Source organism: Nematostella vectensis, chromosome 2 (assembly GCF_932526225.1).
Source record: "Nematostella vectensis chromosome 2, jaNemVect1.1, whole genome shotgun sequence".
NCBI classification, from domain to species: domain Eukaryota; kingdom Metazoa; phylum Cnidaria; class Anthozoa; order Actiniaria; family Edwardsiidae; genus Nematostella; species Nematostella vectensis.
This window is the reverse complement of record NC_064035.1, coordinates 20626310-20645229: the sequence shown is the minus strand read 5'-3', so window position 1 is coordinate 20645229 and position 18920 is coordinate 20626310. Positions and strand designations below refer to the sequence as shown.

The window sequence follows — 18920 nt, the reverse complement described above, 5'->3', positions numbered from 1 at the left end:
TTTATACGAATACCTTCTCGCTCTACCGATTATCAGAGCAACTATCGATTTCTAATTCCAGCTCTAATGTGTTCTTGTCATGGCAACAATCAGCGAAAGCAAGCGTTTGGTGAACATGTCGGGGTCTCACGGTGGCCATTAACGGCTGAAGATATTATGTGGATAATTTTGACTCTAGCAGCTGGGAAGAGCTCATAAAACGTAGGTACATGGCCTGTCTTCGGGTGTTTGGTTTGTTTCTGCCTGTGGACTATAACTATAACATTTCCCAAACAAAATATGTCCCTGTAAATGTTTGTTTGAAAACATCTACATCCTTACTTGATTCCTCTCCTGTCAAATAACTTTCCGCCTACTGAATGCCAGAACTGAATGGAAGACGAAATGGATGGTTCGGTGTACACACCATCAGATGGGTCACCAACAGAAGATGTATCTCACGACGCGCGCAAAGCTCGCTTGAAAGGCACTGCAAACCCGTTCCTTTTACCGACTTTCCTCGCAAGCGTCGATGACGGTGAAAAGGAAGAAAAGAAAAGCGCGGAGGCGTCTTATACAGCAAAAACTAGTCGGTTTGCTGGCCCCATCACTCTGAAAAAGGTTGCTCATGCGATTATGCAACAGCAAAAACTTTCTAAGCTACTTAAGGTCAGTGGAACTTTCTTTATTTGTCTTTTATTGAAAGTAGTGTGAAAGGTTAGAACAGATAATAGCTTAGAATTGAAAGAGTTTGAACATAGATACTAGCTTAGGATTAAAAGAGTTTGAACAATTAACGTTCTCGCCACATCGCTTACAGCGAGCCGGGGCATGTAGTAACTTATGGTAAAGTACCTTAAGAGAACTCCCTGATAGAGCGGTCTGATCATAAGATTAGATTTACTTTATCGACACTTCGCTTAAAGCGAGCAATAAGATAGTGGAGCCTGTAGTTCAAAGAATGACCACCAAACACGTATTAGGATCGAAATCGTTATTTTTTGTCCGTGGAAAAAACCTGAAAAAACCTCAGAGAAAAGGCGAGACCTAGCGTAAATGTGGGAATCGGACCCTGATGAAATCGATGAGAGGCACTACAGAGGAACGCTATGAAGACAACTGCTCCACATAGACTCCACCCGAGGGTGTTATGGTTAAGCTGACGACTTTTCTAACATTTATTTTTATTGTTGTTGTTTTTAAAGAATATGCACCAACCGGAGGACCAGCCCCACGGTGATGGATTTGTTACGAAGCATTCCACTAATGAGAAGAAGGGGCTGAGCTTTAACGTCAATGGTATTGCTCATCATCATAATGATCATCACTACTGTCAAATCATCACATTTCCATTATTACTTATATTATAGATTGTTTACCAAAAAAAATATAATATGATTAGTTATGTAGATTGACTACGCGCTAATTCGGCATTTTGTATACTTGGTTCGGACTCGACAAGACTCCTCTATAGACTCTCATTTCAGGGTAATTTAGCCTCAGGATCTCTCATAAACCTATAAAAGAACATTGCTCGCAGACCAAAAAGACCGCTATGTTTTCCAGAAATGGGGTTCTTTGGTTTTCTTTCGTTCACATCCGTCTGGCAGCTTTTTCTGCTTAAACACCACCTTAAGCCCTAACCAGGATGTACACCATCATGCTTTCGTGACACAAAAAAGAAAACAAAAACACGGAAAGTTGCTTGACAAAGTCCGACTTGCCCAGCTTCTCTTCAGCGCTCGAATACGCTAAAATTACGTTGCCTGTACAATGGCACATTCTGAGCATTATAGCAAATTACTTTTAGTTAAAGTCGAGCATTTTCCTGCATTTCTTTATTGCTTACAAAATCTATCTTTATTCAGCGTTCAAAGCACACGTCCAGTCCTGCGGTACTTTACCTACCGAAGTGAAAAACGTTCTCAAGAAGTTATCTTACAACCGCTCCGTGGAAGAAGTCGACATGGTACTACAGATCGTCAAACGAATGAAAGGCTTTCAGCGCTATCCCATGTACGTCAAGAGAGAGCTCGCCAAGGTTCTGTATTATGATGTGTACGAGCAAGATCGTGTCATTATCAAGCAAGGTCAGTACCCAGTTCATTTGATAAGTTTTTTGGGAATGTTTCACAGCTCATGGTTCATTGAAAAGGATCCTGGGGATGTTTCACAGCTCATGGTTTATTTGATGAGATCCTGGGGATGTTTCACAGGTCATGCTTTATTGAATAAGATCCTGGGGATGTTTCACAGCTCATGGCTCATTTGATGAGATCCTGAGGATGTTTCACAGGTCATGGTTCATTGGATAAGATCCTGAGGATGTTTCACAGGTCATGGTTCATTGGATAAGATCCTGGGGATGTTTCACAGCTCATGGTTCATTTGATGAGATCCTAAGGATGTTTCACAGGTCATGGTTCATTGGATAAGATCCTGGGGATGTTTCACAGGTCATGGTTCATTGGATAAGATCCTGGGGATTTTTCACAGGTCATGGTTCATTGGATATGTTCCTGGGGATGTTTCACAGGTCATGGTTCATTTGATGAGATCCTGAGGATGTTTCACAGGTCATGGTTTATTGGATAAGATCCTGGGGATGTTTCACAGGTCATGGTTCATTTGGTGAGATCCTGAGGATGTTTCACAGGTCATGGTTCATTTGGTAAGATCCTGGGGATCTTCCACAGGTCATGGTTCATTTGATGAGATCCTGAGGATGTTTCACAGGTCATGGTTCATTTGATGAGATCTTGGGGTTGTCGTTGTTCGCAGGTCATGGTTCATTTGGTGAGATCCGGAGAATGTTTCACAGGTCATGGTTCATTTGATGAGATCCTGAGGATGTTTCACAGGTCATGGTTCATTTGATGAGATCCTGAGGATGTTTCACAGGTCATGGTACATTTGATGAGAACCTGGGGATGTTTCACAGGTCATGGTTCATTTGATAAGATCCTGGGGATGTTTCACAGGTCATGGTTCATTGGATAAGATCCTGGGGATGTTTCACAGGTCATGGTTCATTGAATAAGATCCTGGGGATGTTTCACAGCTCATGGTTTATTTGATGAGATCCTGAGGATGTTTCACAGGTCATGGTTCATTGGATAAGATCCTGGGGATGCTTCACAGGTCATGGTTCATTGAATAAGATCCTGGGGATGTTTCACAGCTCATGGTTTATTTGATAAGATCCTGGGGATGTTTCACAGGTCATGGTTCATTGGATAAGATCCTGGGGATGTTTCACAGGTCATGGTTCATTGGATAGGATCCTTGGGATGTTTCACAGGTCATGGTTTATTTTATGAGATCCTGGGGATGTTTCACAGGTCATGGTTCAATTGATGAGATCTTGGGGTCGTCGTTATTCGCAGGTCATAGTTCATTTGGTGAGATCCTGAGGATGTTTCATAGGTCATGGTTCATTTGATAAGATCCTGGGGATCTTTCACAGGTCATGGTTCATTTGATAAGATCCTGGCGATGTTTCACAGGTCATGGTTCATTTAATGAGATCTTGGGGTTGTCGTTGTTCGCAGGTCATGGTTCATTTGATGAGATCCTGAGGATGTTTCGCAGGTCATGGTTTATTTGATGAGATCCTGAGGATGTTTCACAGGTCATGGTTCATTTGATGAGATCCTGAGGATGTTTCGCAGGTCATGATTCATTTGATGAGATCCTGAGGATGTTTCACATGTCATGGTTCATTTGATAAGATCTTGGGGATGTTTCACAGCTCATGGTTCATTTGATGATATCCTGAGGATGTTTCACTGAGGATGTTCGCAGGTCATGGCTGATCCCGTGGATCTTGTTTCTCACAGGTCATATAGGCGTCTCATTTTACTTCATCGTGTCGGGCTCTGTGGTCGTGCAGCGCGTAGAAGAGGACAGAACAACTGGTGAAAAACACAACCAGGTATATCATTATTATTAGCGTATAACATGGTTCATAAGCGTCACAGTAACTTTTTCGTCTCTTTCTACGTTGCTGCTTCAGTGTTTAATTTTTATTTATTTGGTAGAGCATGATTATCGCTTATTTTTCTAAGATCATCAGTGAAATGACCGGGGGTGATTCATTCGGTGAATTGGCTTTAATGCACGACATCCGGCGCACTGCTACCATCATTTGCAAGGAGAGAAGTGAGTTTCTCCGAGTAGACAAGGACGACTTCAACGAGGTATACCCGGTCAATTCTTCGTCAATTTTGATTAGATTTATTCGTTTTTAAATAGTAATTTTAAATTAGCTAAAGGTATTGGGTGTCTTAGCAAACAGAGATGTACAGCGAAACCACCCCCGCCCTTGATTGTGGGACATGTTCAAAGGGTTCATCTCAGGGTTCATCAACATCTCAACCGGCCTGTTCTAGCTTTGAGAAGTACCCACAACGAAAATAATTCATAAATGCAAAATAAACACAGGGACATGAAGAGACTTAGGCATTAATCTAAGGGATAAATTGTCTTGAAGATATGCACCCATCTAAGGTGATAGCAACTACTATTTAGCCAAATAATTAATAGCTCAGGTTCTTTTAAAAATTCAAATCGAACAAGGAAAAACAACAGAAACAACCCTCTCGACAAACGCGCAAAATTCTACACAAGGGAGAGCAAACACAGCTCAAGACACAAATAGATACCTTTATTCTGATCCTCCATTTCCATGGCCTCAAAACACAATGTCCACTCCTTGAAGGCTTGTGAAACCACTTGTTGTCATTACAGATTCAGGCAGATTAAAAGCAGGGAGATCCGTGGAAAAATTTCACCAGGGGAGGGCCAGTCAACACGCGTTTCCAACAGTCAGACAGTTTTTTAAAAGTCTTTTCACCCCAAAGCCAAGCAAATCAATTCCAGGTCATACAGACCCAGAAAAGCAGTGTAAACAGTTTTGGAATCAATTTGGTTTCAGAAAAGACAGCATTTAGGAGAGCTGTGGTGATTCATTAGAAAATTATTTCCTCATCCAGGCAAAAACATGAATCCACCTTTGCTTGCAAATATCCATAAGCAAGCACTTATTTATGCCCTAATAGACTTAATGATGTCCTAGGGCACTCTCCCAATATGCTTATAGCCGTATTTTGATGAAAATTAAGCAACTAACAAAACAAGCAACTATCAACTTGTGCTCGCATTAGTACAGCGACAAGGGATAAGAGAAGGGACCGTTTGCTTGCAAATATCCATAAGCAAGCACTTATTTATGCCCTAATAGACTTAATGATGTCCTAGGGCACTCTCCCAATATGCTTATAGCTGTATTTTGATGAAAATTAAGCAACTAACAAAACAAGCAACTATCAACTTGTGCTCGCATTAGAACAGCGACAAGAAATAAGAGGAGAGACCGCTAATACGAGAAACACCAAAGAAATTCAGAGTGTGCATAGACCCAAGCCAAACAGTAAACAAGGCCATCAATCGCCCAATACACCAGATGCCCACCTTAAACGAACAACTTCACAAGCTAAGTTCAGCGAGATGTTTCTCCCTTGTTGATGTCAAAGAAGGGTTTCTACACATTCCTCTCGATGAGGAATCGTCATGGCTGACAACAATGCACACATCATACGGAAGATACCGTTGGCGCCGCCTACCATTTGGAATCAAGAGCGCACCAGAGGAGTTTCAGATGCGACTGTTAACCGCACTCGCAGGCCTGAAAGGCATCATATGTATCGCACACGACATCCTAGTATTCGGAGAGGGAAAAGATTTCGCAGAAGCTGAGAAAGATCACGACAGACGATTCGTCGCCCTGATGGAACGCTGTAAACAGAGAAATATCAAGCTCAATGCACAGAAGCTTCAGTTCAAGCTGACAGAGCTCAAATTTATGGGAACCATAATCTCGGACGAAGGAATGAAACCGGATCCAGACAAGATAACAGCCATAACTGAGATGCCAACACCAAATAACAAGCTTATAACCAGTTTATAAGAAAGGAATACAGACAGTTTTCAGCTGACTATGGCTTCAAGCACACAACGTCGTCGCCATACCACCCAAAAGGCAATGGAAGAGCTGAGGCTGCTGTCAAGGTCGCAAAATCAATGCTGAAAAAGGCAAACCACTTTCAAAGCGCGATGCTGATGTACCGAAACACCCCGCCTCAAGGTCACACATACTCGCCAGCGCAACGCATGTTTTTGAGACGTACAAGAACCACACTACCCACCACAGAACAACTCCTGGCTCCATCCATGGTCAACTTTGAAACCGTAAAACAGGAAATAGTCAAGAAAAGGAGTGAAACGAAAGCGTACTATGACAAGACAGCAGGAACACAGCAAATATCTCTTGACATAGGCAACTATGCCTACGCCAAACCAGGACCAAACCAACGCGGGCAACCATGACGCTATGGTGAAGTCGTCGAGAAAGATGAAACAGCAAGGTCCTACACAATACGAACTCCGCGCGGAATCAACATCAGGAGGAACAGAGTCCAGCTAAGATCCGCAGCGCCACCACCAACTGACGACCGACTGCAGATGATGGTGATGAGGCTGAAGAGATCAATAAATCAAACCCTATGGGTGGGCTTGCGATAAAAATACCTCTGCCTCAAGACACCCAGGGACAACCGGAAACGCTCAACCCGGCAAGACAGACAAAATCTGGGAGGGAAGTCAAAACTCCACAGAGACTTAAAGATTATCTTCTCAAGTAGCTGATGTTTAGAACCACTTTTCAGGGACCATCATAAGAACACTGTAGAACGTTATGGTTAACCGTTGAGGCTTTGTTTGTTTTATTTTATTATAATTTAATTTTCGTTAAAAAGGGGGAGATGTTGGTCAGCGGTCTGCTGGTCAGCGGCAGACCGCTTCACTGGGCAATTGAAGTCCGCCATGTTGGATTGGGAATAAATGTACAGTCACTCATAGTTAGCTCATTGCTCGTCCTGTGTACACGACTTTGGAAAGCTTGGATAATGCTGACTAGGTACAGCCGTATTTAACTTTGACGGGCTGTAAAAAAAACTGAAAAAATGTATTTCATTTATTTTCATAAGCGCATAACGCACACATTTTCTAATTTCCGTAAAAGGTGACCGCTTACGAGATATACAGCTTGCAATGTTTATGTATGTTGGGTTAGGGAAGTAACTTTAAAGCATGTGTTTTAAATCTTACAGGTATTGATAATGAGTCACCAAATCGAATATGAGAGAAAACTAGCGATGCTTAATGCCCAGCCATTGTTAAAGGACTGGTCACAGATTGACATTAAACAAACCGTGACTCACACTAAGCTACGAGAATACCCTGCAAATACAGTAAGTCCATGGACTGAGAAATCAGATTTTTAAAACCTTGTTATGGCATTTTTTGGGTTCCCTGTGGTAGAAAAACCGATCAGAACAGAACCTTCTAAGAGTCTATCCTGTTATTAGTATGGATTATTTTAATAGAAAAACAATGATTCGATACTCCGTAGAATTTGTCTTAGATAATGGTAAGCGCCAAAACCTCGCAATTGTTCAGTGCGTCCTAGCGTATAATATTGGTCACTCTTACATGCTGGGAATATTTTAGGTAATCCTGCTCCAGGAATATCTTAGTTAAAAAGATTCACTAGATAGTTAGATTCACTAGATTCACAGCATCAACACTGGCATTGATCGATGCCATGTTGAATTGCGTCCTCTAAAATCATCCCAGCATGCTGTTTGCTTATCAACTCGACCCAATCCCCCGCACAACGTAAAAATGGTAATTACACAAAATGGCGGCTCCGAGAACTCACATGGTAACCGAGCACAAAGCATTGTGGTACTGCAAGCACAGGCATACCGTTAAATTGAAAGTTTCAATCCTTTCTGCTGCACTAGTTCTAATGCTAACTTTTTTTTCTCTTCATAGATTATTCTCGGTGGTATGAAAAGGCGGTCTGCGGGCTACATCTACCTTATAGGGCGTGGCAAGTGTAAGGTCGTGCGAGAAGTGGAGATTTATCGTCAGCCTCTGGCATCTGGCAAATTTCGCCACACCCTACCCCCTATAGGGAGGCGACGCGACACTATAAACCCCTCTCGTATAGAGACAAAGCTTTTAACTGTGAGGATCTTGAACCCTGGCGAGTATTTTGGTGTCGGCGAAGACTTGACGAAAACCTACATCATAGCTACGGGAAGGGTAGGTAATAGATGTTTATATGGTTGTTTCTCATTCCCGATACCTCAAACCTCTCGCTTAAAGAGTGGAAATATATTCTTTCAGTCACTCAGTATTGTGCGGGGCGTAATGCGGCATGATTGGCCTTTTTTAAGCCCCAAGTAGCGCACCCATTGCTTCTCCAGCATTTTTGTTACAGGAACGTTAATTTACACGGAGTGCGAGTACCATATCATCAGTAATAAATCGTTTTTCCGATCACTCGATAGCACGTCACAAATTCCCGAAAACTAGAACCAATAATCAGGAAATCAACTAAAAGCCTAATTCAAACAACTTAATGCGACGCGAATTGAAAAAAACCCTTCGTTGAAGGCCACGTAAGATTGGAGGGGGGCACAATACAGAAATATTAAGAGAATATTGGGGGGGGGGGGGGTAAAAGCCAGCCCCTTAAGGTCATTTCCTTATAATTTTTGAAAATATTTGGGGGAGGGGGCACATGCCTCTGTTCTCCACCCCCTGCTACGGCCCTGTCTAGAATCAAACGTTGGCTCCAGTATAGCGAACGTTTGTGCGAGATTCATTAATTTCTATTTGACGTGCTGATCTTTGTCCTGGTAGGTGCACTGCATTCTTGTCCATCACATGATGTTCAATAAGCGTGGAGAGAGGGGTCGATTTCTAGGAAACATGCGAGAGCAGTTGGAGCAAACTTTCCCCTCACCCGAGCAGGCGTTCACCAGTTATCTCGAAGACACGACATGGAAGCTGTACAAGAAGCACTGTATTGACGATGTGCTGAGAAGACTAAAGAAGAAGCCACGTGTCGCAACTTTTGACGATGTTCCGTTGGTACTGAGAAGGGAAAATAGTTATTACAATAATAAATAGAAAGAGAGTGGCGCTTTATTAGATTAGTGAGAGTATTAAAATTCGCATTTCTGTCACAGGGTTTTGTTTTATTGTTAAAATGTTCGCTTGTCAGAGAGTGGGTATATCACGGGGAATGGGGAGCGGGGAGGGGCAAGGGGGGGGGGGGGCTGAATATCAGGTTTTTTTATTCGCAATGTGAATTCCAATATTTCAATTAAAAAGTGTATGCAAGCGAAGGAATAATACTAACGACCGGGGACCGCTCCGTCGCCCTGAAATGTGATCCAAAGCTGTCACAAAACACTTTAGCAATAATCATAAGACAAAAAAAAATGGTAATATAATGTACCATTTTTATATTACCATGTAAAAATGGTAATATAATGATGTAGGATGGAGGGATTAGGGAGGGGTGTCTATGAATCAATCCATAACCAATACACAAAAACATTAAAAGTAGAACAAAACAAGAGAGTTCCATAAGGTTTAAAATATGATAAATCAAATTTGTGTCACCCGATAGTGATCTGGAGATCATTTGCTGCTCTCTTTTTGTTTTTGTTTTTAAAACTTTTTATTTCGTTTCATCATTTTTTACACACACAAACAAACACATATATATATATATGATTATTGTAAAAAAAAGAACTTAAGTTAATCTCCATATATAGCTTAAACTTATGTTATATGTTATGTACTCGATATTTTTCTCTCTTTCATTTGATTTGCATATACAAAAAACACAACACAACCACAACACAAACTACATTATCCCGGTAGAGCTTACTGCATGTATTATCAATGTTGAGTATGTAGGAAGGTGTGAATGAACCTTTATTTAGCATATAATCAACGATCCTGTTCATACAACCTGAGAACACTCTGGCCGGCTGAGTAACCGCGCTCCCGCACAGGGTACCCAACGTGTGGTACACAACATATATGACAATCAATTCCCATTTCTTCAAATGCTGCAATGTTTTATTGCTCAATTTTGAAGCCCGCCTTTCTACTTTCTCTATGTCTCTGAGGAATAGTTGAAATGAGTATAAGTTTGGCGATTTGTGTGATTCCCTCCTTTTATAAACCAGGAGTTTATAATTTAGGATCAAGGAGTTCACCGCTGCGTTTTCATTTTCCACACCTAGTATTATATCTTTAATACATAGATGCGGGAGTTGCACCTTGAAGGCACTTAACCATTTCTGGATGTCTAGGTATAAATTTCTTGTCTTAGTACACTCAATAAAGATGTGATCAACAGTTTCTAAATGGGAAGAGCACGAAGGACTATCCACTAGTCCAAACCGAAACAGATCTTTGTTCATAAAAAGGCAATTGTTAAGAATTTTATATTGAAAGGACCTTGAATAGGTGTCTCTAGCTATGGTATAAATTCTACGATAAACTTGTCTCCAATCGATGGACTCAGGAGAGCCTCCTATTCTTTTGAGAATGTTTAACTGTGCAGCTGGCGGTTTAAACTTCATTCTTACTATATGATTATATACCTGTTTAGCCTTAAATTTTCCTTTTTCGTATCTCTCATTACCTAACCGTAACAAACGTGCTGCTGGTTTAGACTGTCCTACCAAGCCAGGATTATCTCTCAACTTATCTTTCCATACTTTTGGAATAGCATTACATAAAGATAACAGTTAAAATACCCTGTACCTGGGACACCTTTCTTCAAACATATCTGCCACTCAAAACGACCCACCTCATTGCATAAATCTCTTACTGTGCGGATGCCACATTCATAAAAGGATCTAAAGAAAACAGAATTCCCCCCAATTTTAATATGTTTGTTATTCCACAGCACTTCATCCTCTAAATCCGAATCATTTATTGGGTTTGAAAACAGCTCGGTCTATATTCCAAACACCTCCTTATAATAACCGGATATATCGTCCGGAAGACGTTTTATATCAAAATTGTCGCGTATAGTTCCCTTACCCCCAATTATTTTTAAAAAGTATCTTGGTAAAACCTTATATGTTCTCTCCTCCTCATTTGGCAACTTTAAAGCAAAAGTAACACGACTAGCTCTAATTGATGCAAAGAAATCAGGAGCTCTCAAGCCACCATCATCATATTCACCTATAATTGTTGTAGCGCTAAACCTTTCAACACATGGATTCTTCCATAGAGTGTTAAAGTCCGCAACTTCCAAACTTCTAACACGGATTTAAATCTCATAAAATTGCGCTTAAAGTTATTTTCATCATACAGTCTCTCATTATATGAAAAATAAATCCCTAAAATTGTAATACCTTTCTGGTGAAGATCTACCCACTTAATGCCTTGCCTTTTCCTATCTTTTATCCTATTTTTTGCGCCCAGCCATCCTGCTTCAGATTTTGTTAGATAAATTTTAAGCGACGAATAAGATTGAAAAATCCTTAGAAGCTCTAACAATTTTTCTAAATAATTCATATCTTTCAAAAATAAAGTTGTATCATCCGCAAACATCGTCATTTTTATTTCAGACTTTCTGATTTTTTGCTGCATCGTCATTTTTATTTCAGAATTTCCGATTTTTTGCTGCTCTCATCTGTCTGTTCGGGCACGACGTCATCGCGTGCGAAGTACTTTTCAATAATCTATGTATTTTTTACGTAATCGATATGGAACATTAATGGCCTATTATTTTAACCGTTACCCGTCCTCTTCACGCCTATGAGTACAGTCACATAAGGCCTATTATTTTGCTTAAAGTGAGCGAAGACGGTGGAGAAAGTGTAGGCTAAAAAAAAAATGCGCGAAAGAGGGTTTATTTAGTAAATTAAAAAACCCTTTGGGAAGCGAATTCATCTATTCAATCGACTCTTTATTTTGCTTATCTTGAAATAGGGGTTCAAAGTCCTTCTTTGCCGGCCATTTTTCCATAGTCCCCCTTTGGTTTACCTGTGGTTTCAAACAAGATGGCGGCGTCACGACTACTGCTGTGTTGTAGAAGAAAAGCCTTCAGTTCGTCCGTTCGTTTCTTTAGCAGCGAGTCTACCGCTAAATCTGCAGCTAGTCTCCGACCTGATCCCTATCACTACTCTCACGAGTCCATATTTACAGATGATCATGTACAACTCCGGGAAAATTTAAACAAATTTATTGAAAAGGAAATCAACCCATTTGTTGACGAATGGGAGAAAGCAAAAATGTTTCCAGCTCATGAACTGTTTAAAAAATTCGGGAAAGCTGGGTATTTTGGAGTGAATAAGCCAGTGAAATATGGAGGCATGGGGCTAGATTATTCCTTTAGTGTGGCGATGGCAGAGGAACTTGGTAAGTCTATAATTAAATCGTCATCATTGATGTTGTTACATAAGCTGCAGCCTCCTCTTGTCAACTCTAGGTGCACCCACTGTATATGTATTCTGCAAGTGATTGAGTGGCCCTCCCCCCTCCCCAACTTATGGACGCCTAAATTATGTTTGACTAATTTTCCAGTGGTGTTCTAAAATTTTTGGGCTGCACGCCATTCTGCCGATGCCACAGCAATGTTTGGGGTACCAGTTGTCTACAGACATCGGCAAAACTAGGATTTCAATAATCATTTAGGCAATTTATTCATAAACTTTAGATATAATTTGCTTGTCGGGAAAGGCCCTTCCTCGCCAGGGCGTTTTCTCTAAAGTACCAGTAATTACCAGGTCCATTAGGTTACCAGGAGAGTTTTTGGGATACTTTTTTGGGCAAAGGAGCATAGCCCCTGGCTGAAAATGTGTGTAACTGCAATTTTCAATGGGACAAAAAAAAAAGGGATGATTGAAAATGGTTAGTTCATTGGCGCAAAAATGTGAATATTTCTTTCTTAAAAAGAACAACAAAATCGCTGAATTAAGGACCACTGATTCAATATAAAACTTATGTGCTTTATTTCCATTTGTGATACAAGGTAGGCTCAATAAAAACGACAATATCTAGGGGGTTGTAGCATTAGGGGTTTTAGGTCTTCGTTTTGTAGATACCCTAAAAGTTTCCAGTTGCACATCACTGAGATGCTATTATCTGATAGCTCAACAAACTTTTTTTCTAGGAAGTATCAAATGTGGTGGGGTTCCTATGGCAATTGGTGTCCAGGCCGACATGGCCACGCCTGCACTGGTCAGGTTTGGTAGCGAGGAATTGAAGCAGCAGTTTTTGGTGCCAACCATTGCAGGTGACTTTGTTACCTGTCTTGGTGTCAGTGAGACTGGTGCTGGCTCAGATGTCGCCAGCATAAAAACTACTGCAGTTAAAGATGGAGGTAAGACTTATTTGTTTTAAGAATTTAGTTTTCTGTTTATGAGTATTCTCCAAGCTTGCAGTGTTTTTAACTTCAATCTGAGCAAACCTACTAGTTGAGTGTTTTTTTCATACAACCGAAACCCCCTGGCTACTGACATGTGTATCGCAATAACAACTGAATTGTATGCATTGCCAGATTTACCATTACTTAAAGAACTTAATTGAGGAATGTTTACTACATTTTCAGTGATGGTACTTACCTTATGATCACTCATAATTATAAATTCCCAAGTCTGTATCTACACTGATGAGTAAAGTTAGCCAATTGTGAAGCACATTTAAGACTTTTGTTTTTCCCTTGTTGAAGATGACTATGTCATCAATGGTGGGAAGATGTGGACAACAAATGGAATACAGGCAGATTGGATGTGCCTTTTAGCCAATACAGACAAGGGCCACCCTCATTTTAACAAGACTCTTATATGTTTGCCACTGAATTTGCCAGGGATACAGCGTACACGTAATATTGATAAGGTGAGGTCGAAAGATGACCCAAATAATAGTTAAATCAAGTACCCCCTTGAGTTTATTTTTTAGTAAGCACTGTCACTGGGGTTGGTCCCTGCCAGAGGGTTTATTGCGTCCCCAGTGGTTCTTTTACATCCCTTCGGTTCAGGTTAGTGTAGTGCAGCTTTGAACCTGGGCCACAGCGGTGAGGGGTCGACTCGCTAACACACTAGGCCACCCATGCTTTCACAGATTTACCTTTGTCATTTACCTTTTGATTTTTATTTTGTTGTAATTGGTTAGACCTCAAAACAATTGACTTTACTTATTAAGCTTCTTACAAAATTTCCCCCAGAGTCACATTATGTTATTCACTCATTCTAGCTTGGCATGCACTGTTCAGACACGGCAGAGTTCTACTTTGAGAATGTGCGTGTGCCACAGTCATACAGAATAGGCGAGGAGGGCATGGGATTTGTCTATCAAATGCTGCAGTTTGTTGAGGAGAGAGTATTTGCAGGTGCTTCTGGTGAGTGACACAGTACTCAAGCCCTGACAAATACTGTAGGAAATAAATTACCCATTTTTTATATATAGTATTTGAGTAAGCCTTGTGTATGGCAATGCTTTGAATGTTTTGATAATTAAAGCTCTTAAACTAAAAGAGAACTGGCTCTATCCTCTCACATACAAGCCATAGCCATAGCAGGCCTTGAATTATTGGGGGGGGGGACGATACAGAAACACAACCCTACTGGTCATTTCCTTAAAATTTTATATGGCATATGGCCCAAGTGTCCCACCCACTGGCAGCTTAAGGTGAAAAAAACATTTGTTTATTTGCACGAGCAAACCCTTCATGAAAAATTTGCATAATAAGCTTGGCATTATTAATAACTGTTTTCTTTCCATGTATTGTTGTACTGGAACATATAGTTTTATGTATAAATTTGATCTTGCTTGCAGTGCTCGTATCCCTGGAGAGACTCATTAAAGAAACAGCTGAGTACTGCAAGGGCCGTACTGCTTTTGGCAAGTCCATTTTGGATAATCAATATGTGCACTACCGACTGGCAGAGCTGCAGACAGAGGTGGAGCTGCTGAGGTCCCTAGTTTATAGAACAACAGGTAAGCGCACCTTCTAGAACAACTGATCTCAGATAAGTCTATTCCAGAAAAATAAATACTCCCCCCTTGCATGAAGTTGACTGTACAAAATAATCATTGGGATGTTTTAAAAATATAGTCAACCTTATTACTAATGTTTCGTGAACAGAAAAAGCTGTAAGATGCACAAATTCTATATATAGTTTTAAAAAGGCACTTAAGACATTTTTGTTTAAAGAAGCATTTAATTTATAACTAATTTATTTTTTCCTTATATTTTTATCTCAGCTCTATTTTAATTATATTATTCATTGTTTTATCATTGTTTGCCATAAGTTTTATTTTTTACTCGATGTAATGTGGAATTGAAGATTTTTATATATTGATAATTGTGCAATATAAATGTTATAAATTATTATTATTATTATTATTATTGTTGTTGTTGTTGTTATTATGTCCTGTAGTATAACTCACTACTTACAAGAATGTCTACAATGTGATGAGAATTAATTAAAGTTTGTTCACTTAAGTAAGCAGGAAGCGGGGATGGGGTATCGGATCCGGAGAACCGAACCAGCTCGACTTTCAAATTCATTGAAATTCGAGTACCGCTGCGAACTAAGACGAGGCCTGGCCTAATGGTCATTTAAAAGGGTTAGCCATCCTCCCCCCCCCCCCCCCCCCCCCAAGGTATCCTTAAATATAGCTGCCCGTCTAAAAAGTTAACTGTATTTCATGTCCATGTTGTTCCCGCTTCAGATCTTCACATCAAGAAAAAGGACTCGAACCTCTTGGCGTCCATGCTAAAGCTGAAAGCAGGGCGGCTTGTGCGAGAAGTCACTGACTCGTGCCTCCAGTTCTGGGGTGGTATGGGTTTTACGAGTGATGTAGAAGTCAGTCGTGCCTACCGCGACAATAGACTGCTCTCTATTGGGGGCGGGGCAGATGAGGTCATGCTGTCAATCATCTGCAAAGAAATGAACCTGCTACCCCAGGAGAAAAAGAAGAAATGATTACATTCAGATGAATGAACGTGAGATTACAACCTACGAACTCGGAAGCACTGAAAACCTTATAAGAAAAAAAAGGCACTGTACATATATGTGTCAAAGGCAATCGAATTGCTGCCCAAACTAAAAGATCTTCCCCAACGACCGCTTTTCCCCTACATCTTGCAGTCCCGGGTAATAGCGCGCGCGCATCGCAACATGAGGTCACTTTGTTAGGCTCATTTAATTTAGTCGTATGCGACCCGCCTACGACATGTCTTAGCCCTGAATTACACACTGCGACTTTCGTAGCCGAACGTTGTTGCGAAGTCGTAGGCTGATTTACACTCTACGACCCGAGTTGTAGAGGTGTTGCGGGCACGTCGCATACGACTAAATCGTGCCGTCTAAATCCGCCTTTACACGTCTCACATTGATGTGTATCTGAATTATGTAGTTCAGGTAAGGTAGGGGCTTTTACGAACTTCAAGTATTAAACCACATACAGGAAGCTATCACATGGAAGATTCGATTAAGAAAACAAATTATTTTTATTCAACTCACCCCTCCGAGAATACATAGTCGCTTTTAAGGTCCAAATACATACTTCAATCAATAGAAGCTGCGTTTTTTCTACTTAGACGCGAAGGATTTTTCAAATTGCACTCATCTTGGCTTGAGCCGTCAATAACTTTTTTGGAGTTCTTTTATACCCCTGTACCCCTTGTACATACAAATTATACCCTCAGTTTTGATTCCCTCCTAGCAGAGACCACAATTGTTCACATGTGAGCGAATAGACTAGCGAAACCCTCATTAAACTGTGATGTATTACACAAATAATATAATAGTAATGTAGTTTGTGAACACTAATTAATAAATGTCTTTCGTTTTTCTAAATGGTCTAAAAAAAGTCGTCAGGCCGGGGGGGGGGGGGGGGGGGGGGGGTGAGGAGTGAGTTTTCTGATAAAAAATCTCACCACCCGCAAAAGAACAATACCGGATTTTTATGCCATTGCAGTATATCCACGGGACGTTTTTTCATCGGAAATAAAAAAATTTGACAAATAGATTTAGACACACCTGAATTATCTAGAATGCCTTTTTTATCGCTTATGCTTTAAAGTTTTGGCTACAAATAGCACGTCTCTTGCGAACCTGAAGTAGACTTTCCGACGTTGTGGTGGTGGTAGGGGGGGGGGGGGGGGTGCGAACGCATGAGTATGGGCCTGGATACCCTGAAGCGTCAGGGTGTGTGCCTATTTTTCAAGATGGCGGTTGAACTAGGCGACCTGGCCAGCTAGAAAAACGACAGTTTTCAAAACAAAATTGATTGGTAATGTTTGTTGGAACTTTCTGACACTCGTCACCCTAGGTTATTAGTAAATTCCGAGGCTACGTGCTCGTATGCAAATCGTTTGAACTTCTTTTATTTTTTCCTTGCTGATTAGCTTCGGAGACTTTCAATAACGGGGGATTATAGCCAAATTTGTTGTTGCGCGACCTACCAGAACCCAAAATTTCATTCTTCGTTTGGGTATAGCGAGTAGTCAAACAAACCGCCCCCAAATCTTGTGTCTGACTACACGCTATTTTCAAACGAGACATGGGTTTTGGATTCGCCTAGGTCGCGCAACAACGAATTTGGCTGTAATGACTTCAGGTCTGATCGAGAATTAGCATTTTTAGAGCAAGTAAAACCAATATCTTTTCGCAAGTAAAAGTCGTTGACGCGCATTATTTCTTTTTTTTAAATGCCATGATATCAGCAACTGGACTTTTAACGTTACCGGAAGTCAGTAAGAAGTTGAAACAAGTGATGCAATCCTTCCGTTTTGCTGTATTCACGGTCTTCATTTCAAGGTACGTGCGAGCGACGCCTGCCTAAAAACGCCTGCGAGGGAGGCTAGGTTTGTCTTGGATTTGGAAGAGTTGTCTATGTAGACAATAATCTCGCGGATCATCGGATCAAGATTATCATCAGGCAGGTACCCAGGATTTTTATTAGGTGGTTGAGAAATCCAAAAATGTGGACCTAATTTTTCTAAGATAGGGGGGGGGGTGATTTTTCTGATAAAAATCTGACCACCCCTGAAAGAACTGGGATTTTTTATGCTATTGTACAGGGTGGATCCTGGTCCTGACGTTCTTTTTTACCCTCAAGACCAATCATGCCGCTTTATTGCGGATGGGATGTTGTGCCAGTTTGATGTGCCAGAATTCCACGCGAAAGCCTCAGGCACCCAGGGTATTTTCAAGTTTTTTATACATCCTCTCTTATTATTAGACACCCTCCCTTGTCGTTTGATACACCCTTCCTTGTTATCATATCAGATACACCCTCCCTTGTTATTTGATACACCCTCCCTTGTTATTAGATACACCCTCCCTTGTTATTTGATACACCCTCCCTTGTTATTAGATACGCCCTCCCTTGTTATCATATCAGATACACCCTCCCTTGTTATCAGATACACCCTCCCTTGTTATTAGATACACCCTCCCTTGTTATCATATCAGATACACCCTCCCTTGTTATTAGATACACCCTCCCTTGTTATTAGATACACCCTCCCTTGTTATCATATCAGATACACCCTCCCTTGTCATTTGATACACCCTCCCTTGTTATTAGATACACCCTCCCTTGTTATTAGATAAACCCTCCCTTGTTATAAAATACACCCTCCCTTGTTATCTAATAACAAGGAAGGTTACTAGATACAGCCTCCCTTGTTATTAGATACACCCTCCCTTGTTAATAGATACACCCTCCCCTTTTATTAGATACATCCTCCCATGCTTTTTAGGCTATGAGGCAAAAGGATGCTTATTAGGAAGATGACCACACTCAGTTCTCTAAACAGTAAAACACATGGTGGTAAAATTAATCTAAAATGAACAGGTCTTACTTGTTTCTTAAGAATCTTATACAATCTTATAATGCTAGGCTTAAAAATAATACACTACATACTTATCTCTATCAAGCTTAAATATGTATATGAAAAACATCCAGTTGGCAGCCAAGCCAAAGCCCTATAAGAACAAAACATTGTGAATCGACAATTAGAAAAAAGTGAGTCAAGA

The 18920-nt window shown here is 40.7% G+C and overlaps 2 protein-coding genes across 2 annotated transcripts; both read left to right on the top strand.

The window, feature by feature from the left end:
• Positions 1–55: 55 nt before the first annotated feature.
• On the top strand, positions 56–9077 carry LOC5504097. Its single transcript, XM_032372383.2, has 9 exons — positions 56–201; positions 367–648; positions 1185–1278; positions 1848–2069; positions 3819–3913; positions 4047–4178; positions 7149–7289; positions 7876–8148; positions 8752–9077. Exons 2-9 carry the CDS (start codon positions 373–375, stop codon positions 9019–9021), a joined length of 1503 nt encoding a protein of 500 aa, XP_032228274.1. The 5' UTR covers positions 56–201; positions 367–372; the 3' UTR covers positions 9022–9077.
• A 2819-nt stretch (positions 9078–11896) lies between these two features.
• LOC5504096 (probable acyl-CoA dehydrogenase 6) lies at positions 11897–16733 on the top strand. Its single transcript, XM_001624984.3, has 6 exons — positions 11897–12285; positions 13040–13249; positions 13598–13764; positions 14122–14266; positions 14704–14865; positions 15604–16733. The coding sequence occupies exons 1-6, from the start codon at positions 11928–11930 to the stop codon at positions 15855–15857; spliced, it is 1296 nt and encodes a 431-aa protein (XP_001625034.2). The 5' UTR covers positions 11897–11927; the 3' UTR covers positions 15858–16733.
• Positions 16734–18920: the final 2187 nt, after the last annotated feature.

What these genes read in the sequence shown, in the direction of transcription:
- LOC5504096 (XM_001624984.3), top strand. Translation starts at nt 11,928, where the DNA reads ATGGCGGCGTCACGACTACTGCTGTGTTGTAGAAGAAAAGCCTTCAGT. An exon ending in TACTGCAGTTAAAGATGGAG is followed by an intron (nt 13,250 to 13,597) that starts GTAAGACTTATT and finishes CCCTTGTTGAAG; the next exon opens with ATGACTATGTCATCAATGGT. An exon ending in AGTATTTGCAGGTGCTTCTG is followed by an intron (nt 14,267 to 14,703) that starts GTGAGTGACACA and finishes TCTTGCTTGCAG; the next exon opens with TGCTCGTATCCCTGGAGAGA.
- LOC5504097 (XM_032372383.2), top strand. Translation starts at nt 373, where the DNA reads ATGGAAGACGAAATGGATGGTTCGGTGTACACACCATCAGATGGGTCA. An exon ending in TCGTGTCATTATCAAGCAAG is followed by an intron (nt 2,070 to 3,818) that starts GTCAGTACCCAG and finishes TGTTTCTCACAG; the next exon opens with GTCATATAGGCGTCTCATTT. An exon ending in ACAAGGACGACTTCAACGAG is followed by an intron (nt 4,179 to 7,148) that starts GTATACCCGGTC and finishes TAAATCTTACAG; the next exon opens with GTATTGATAATGAGTCACCA.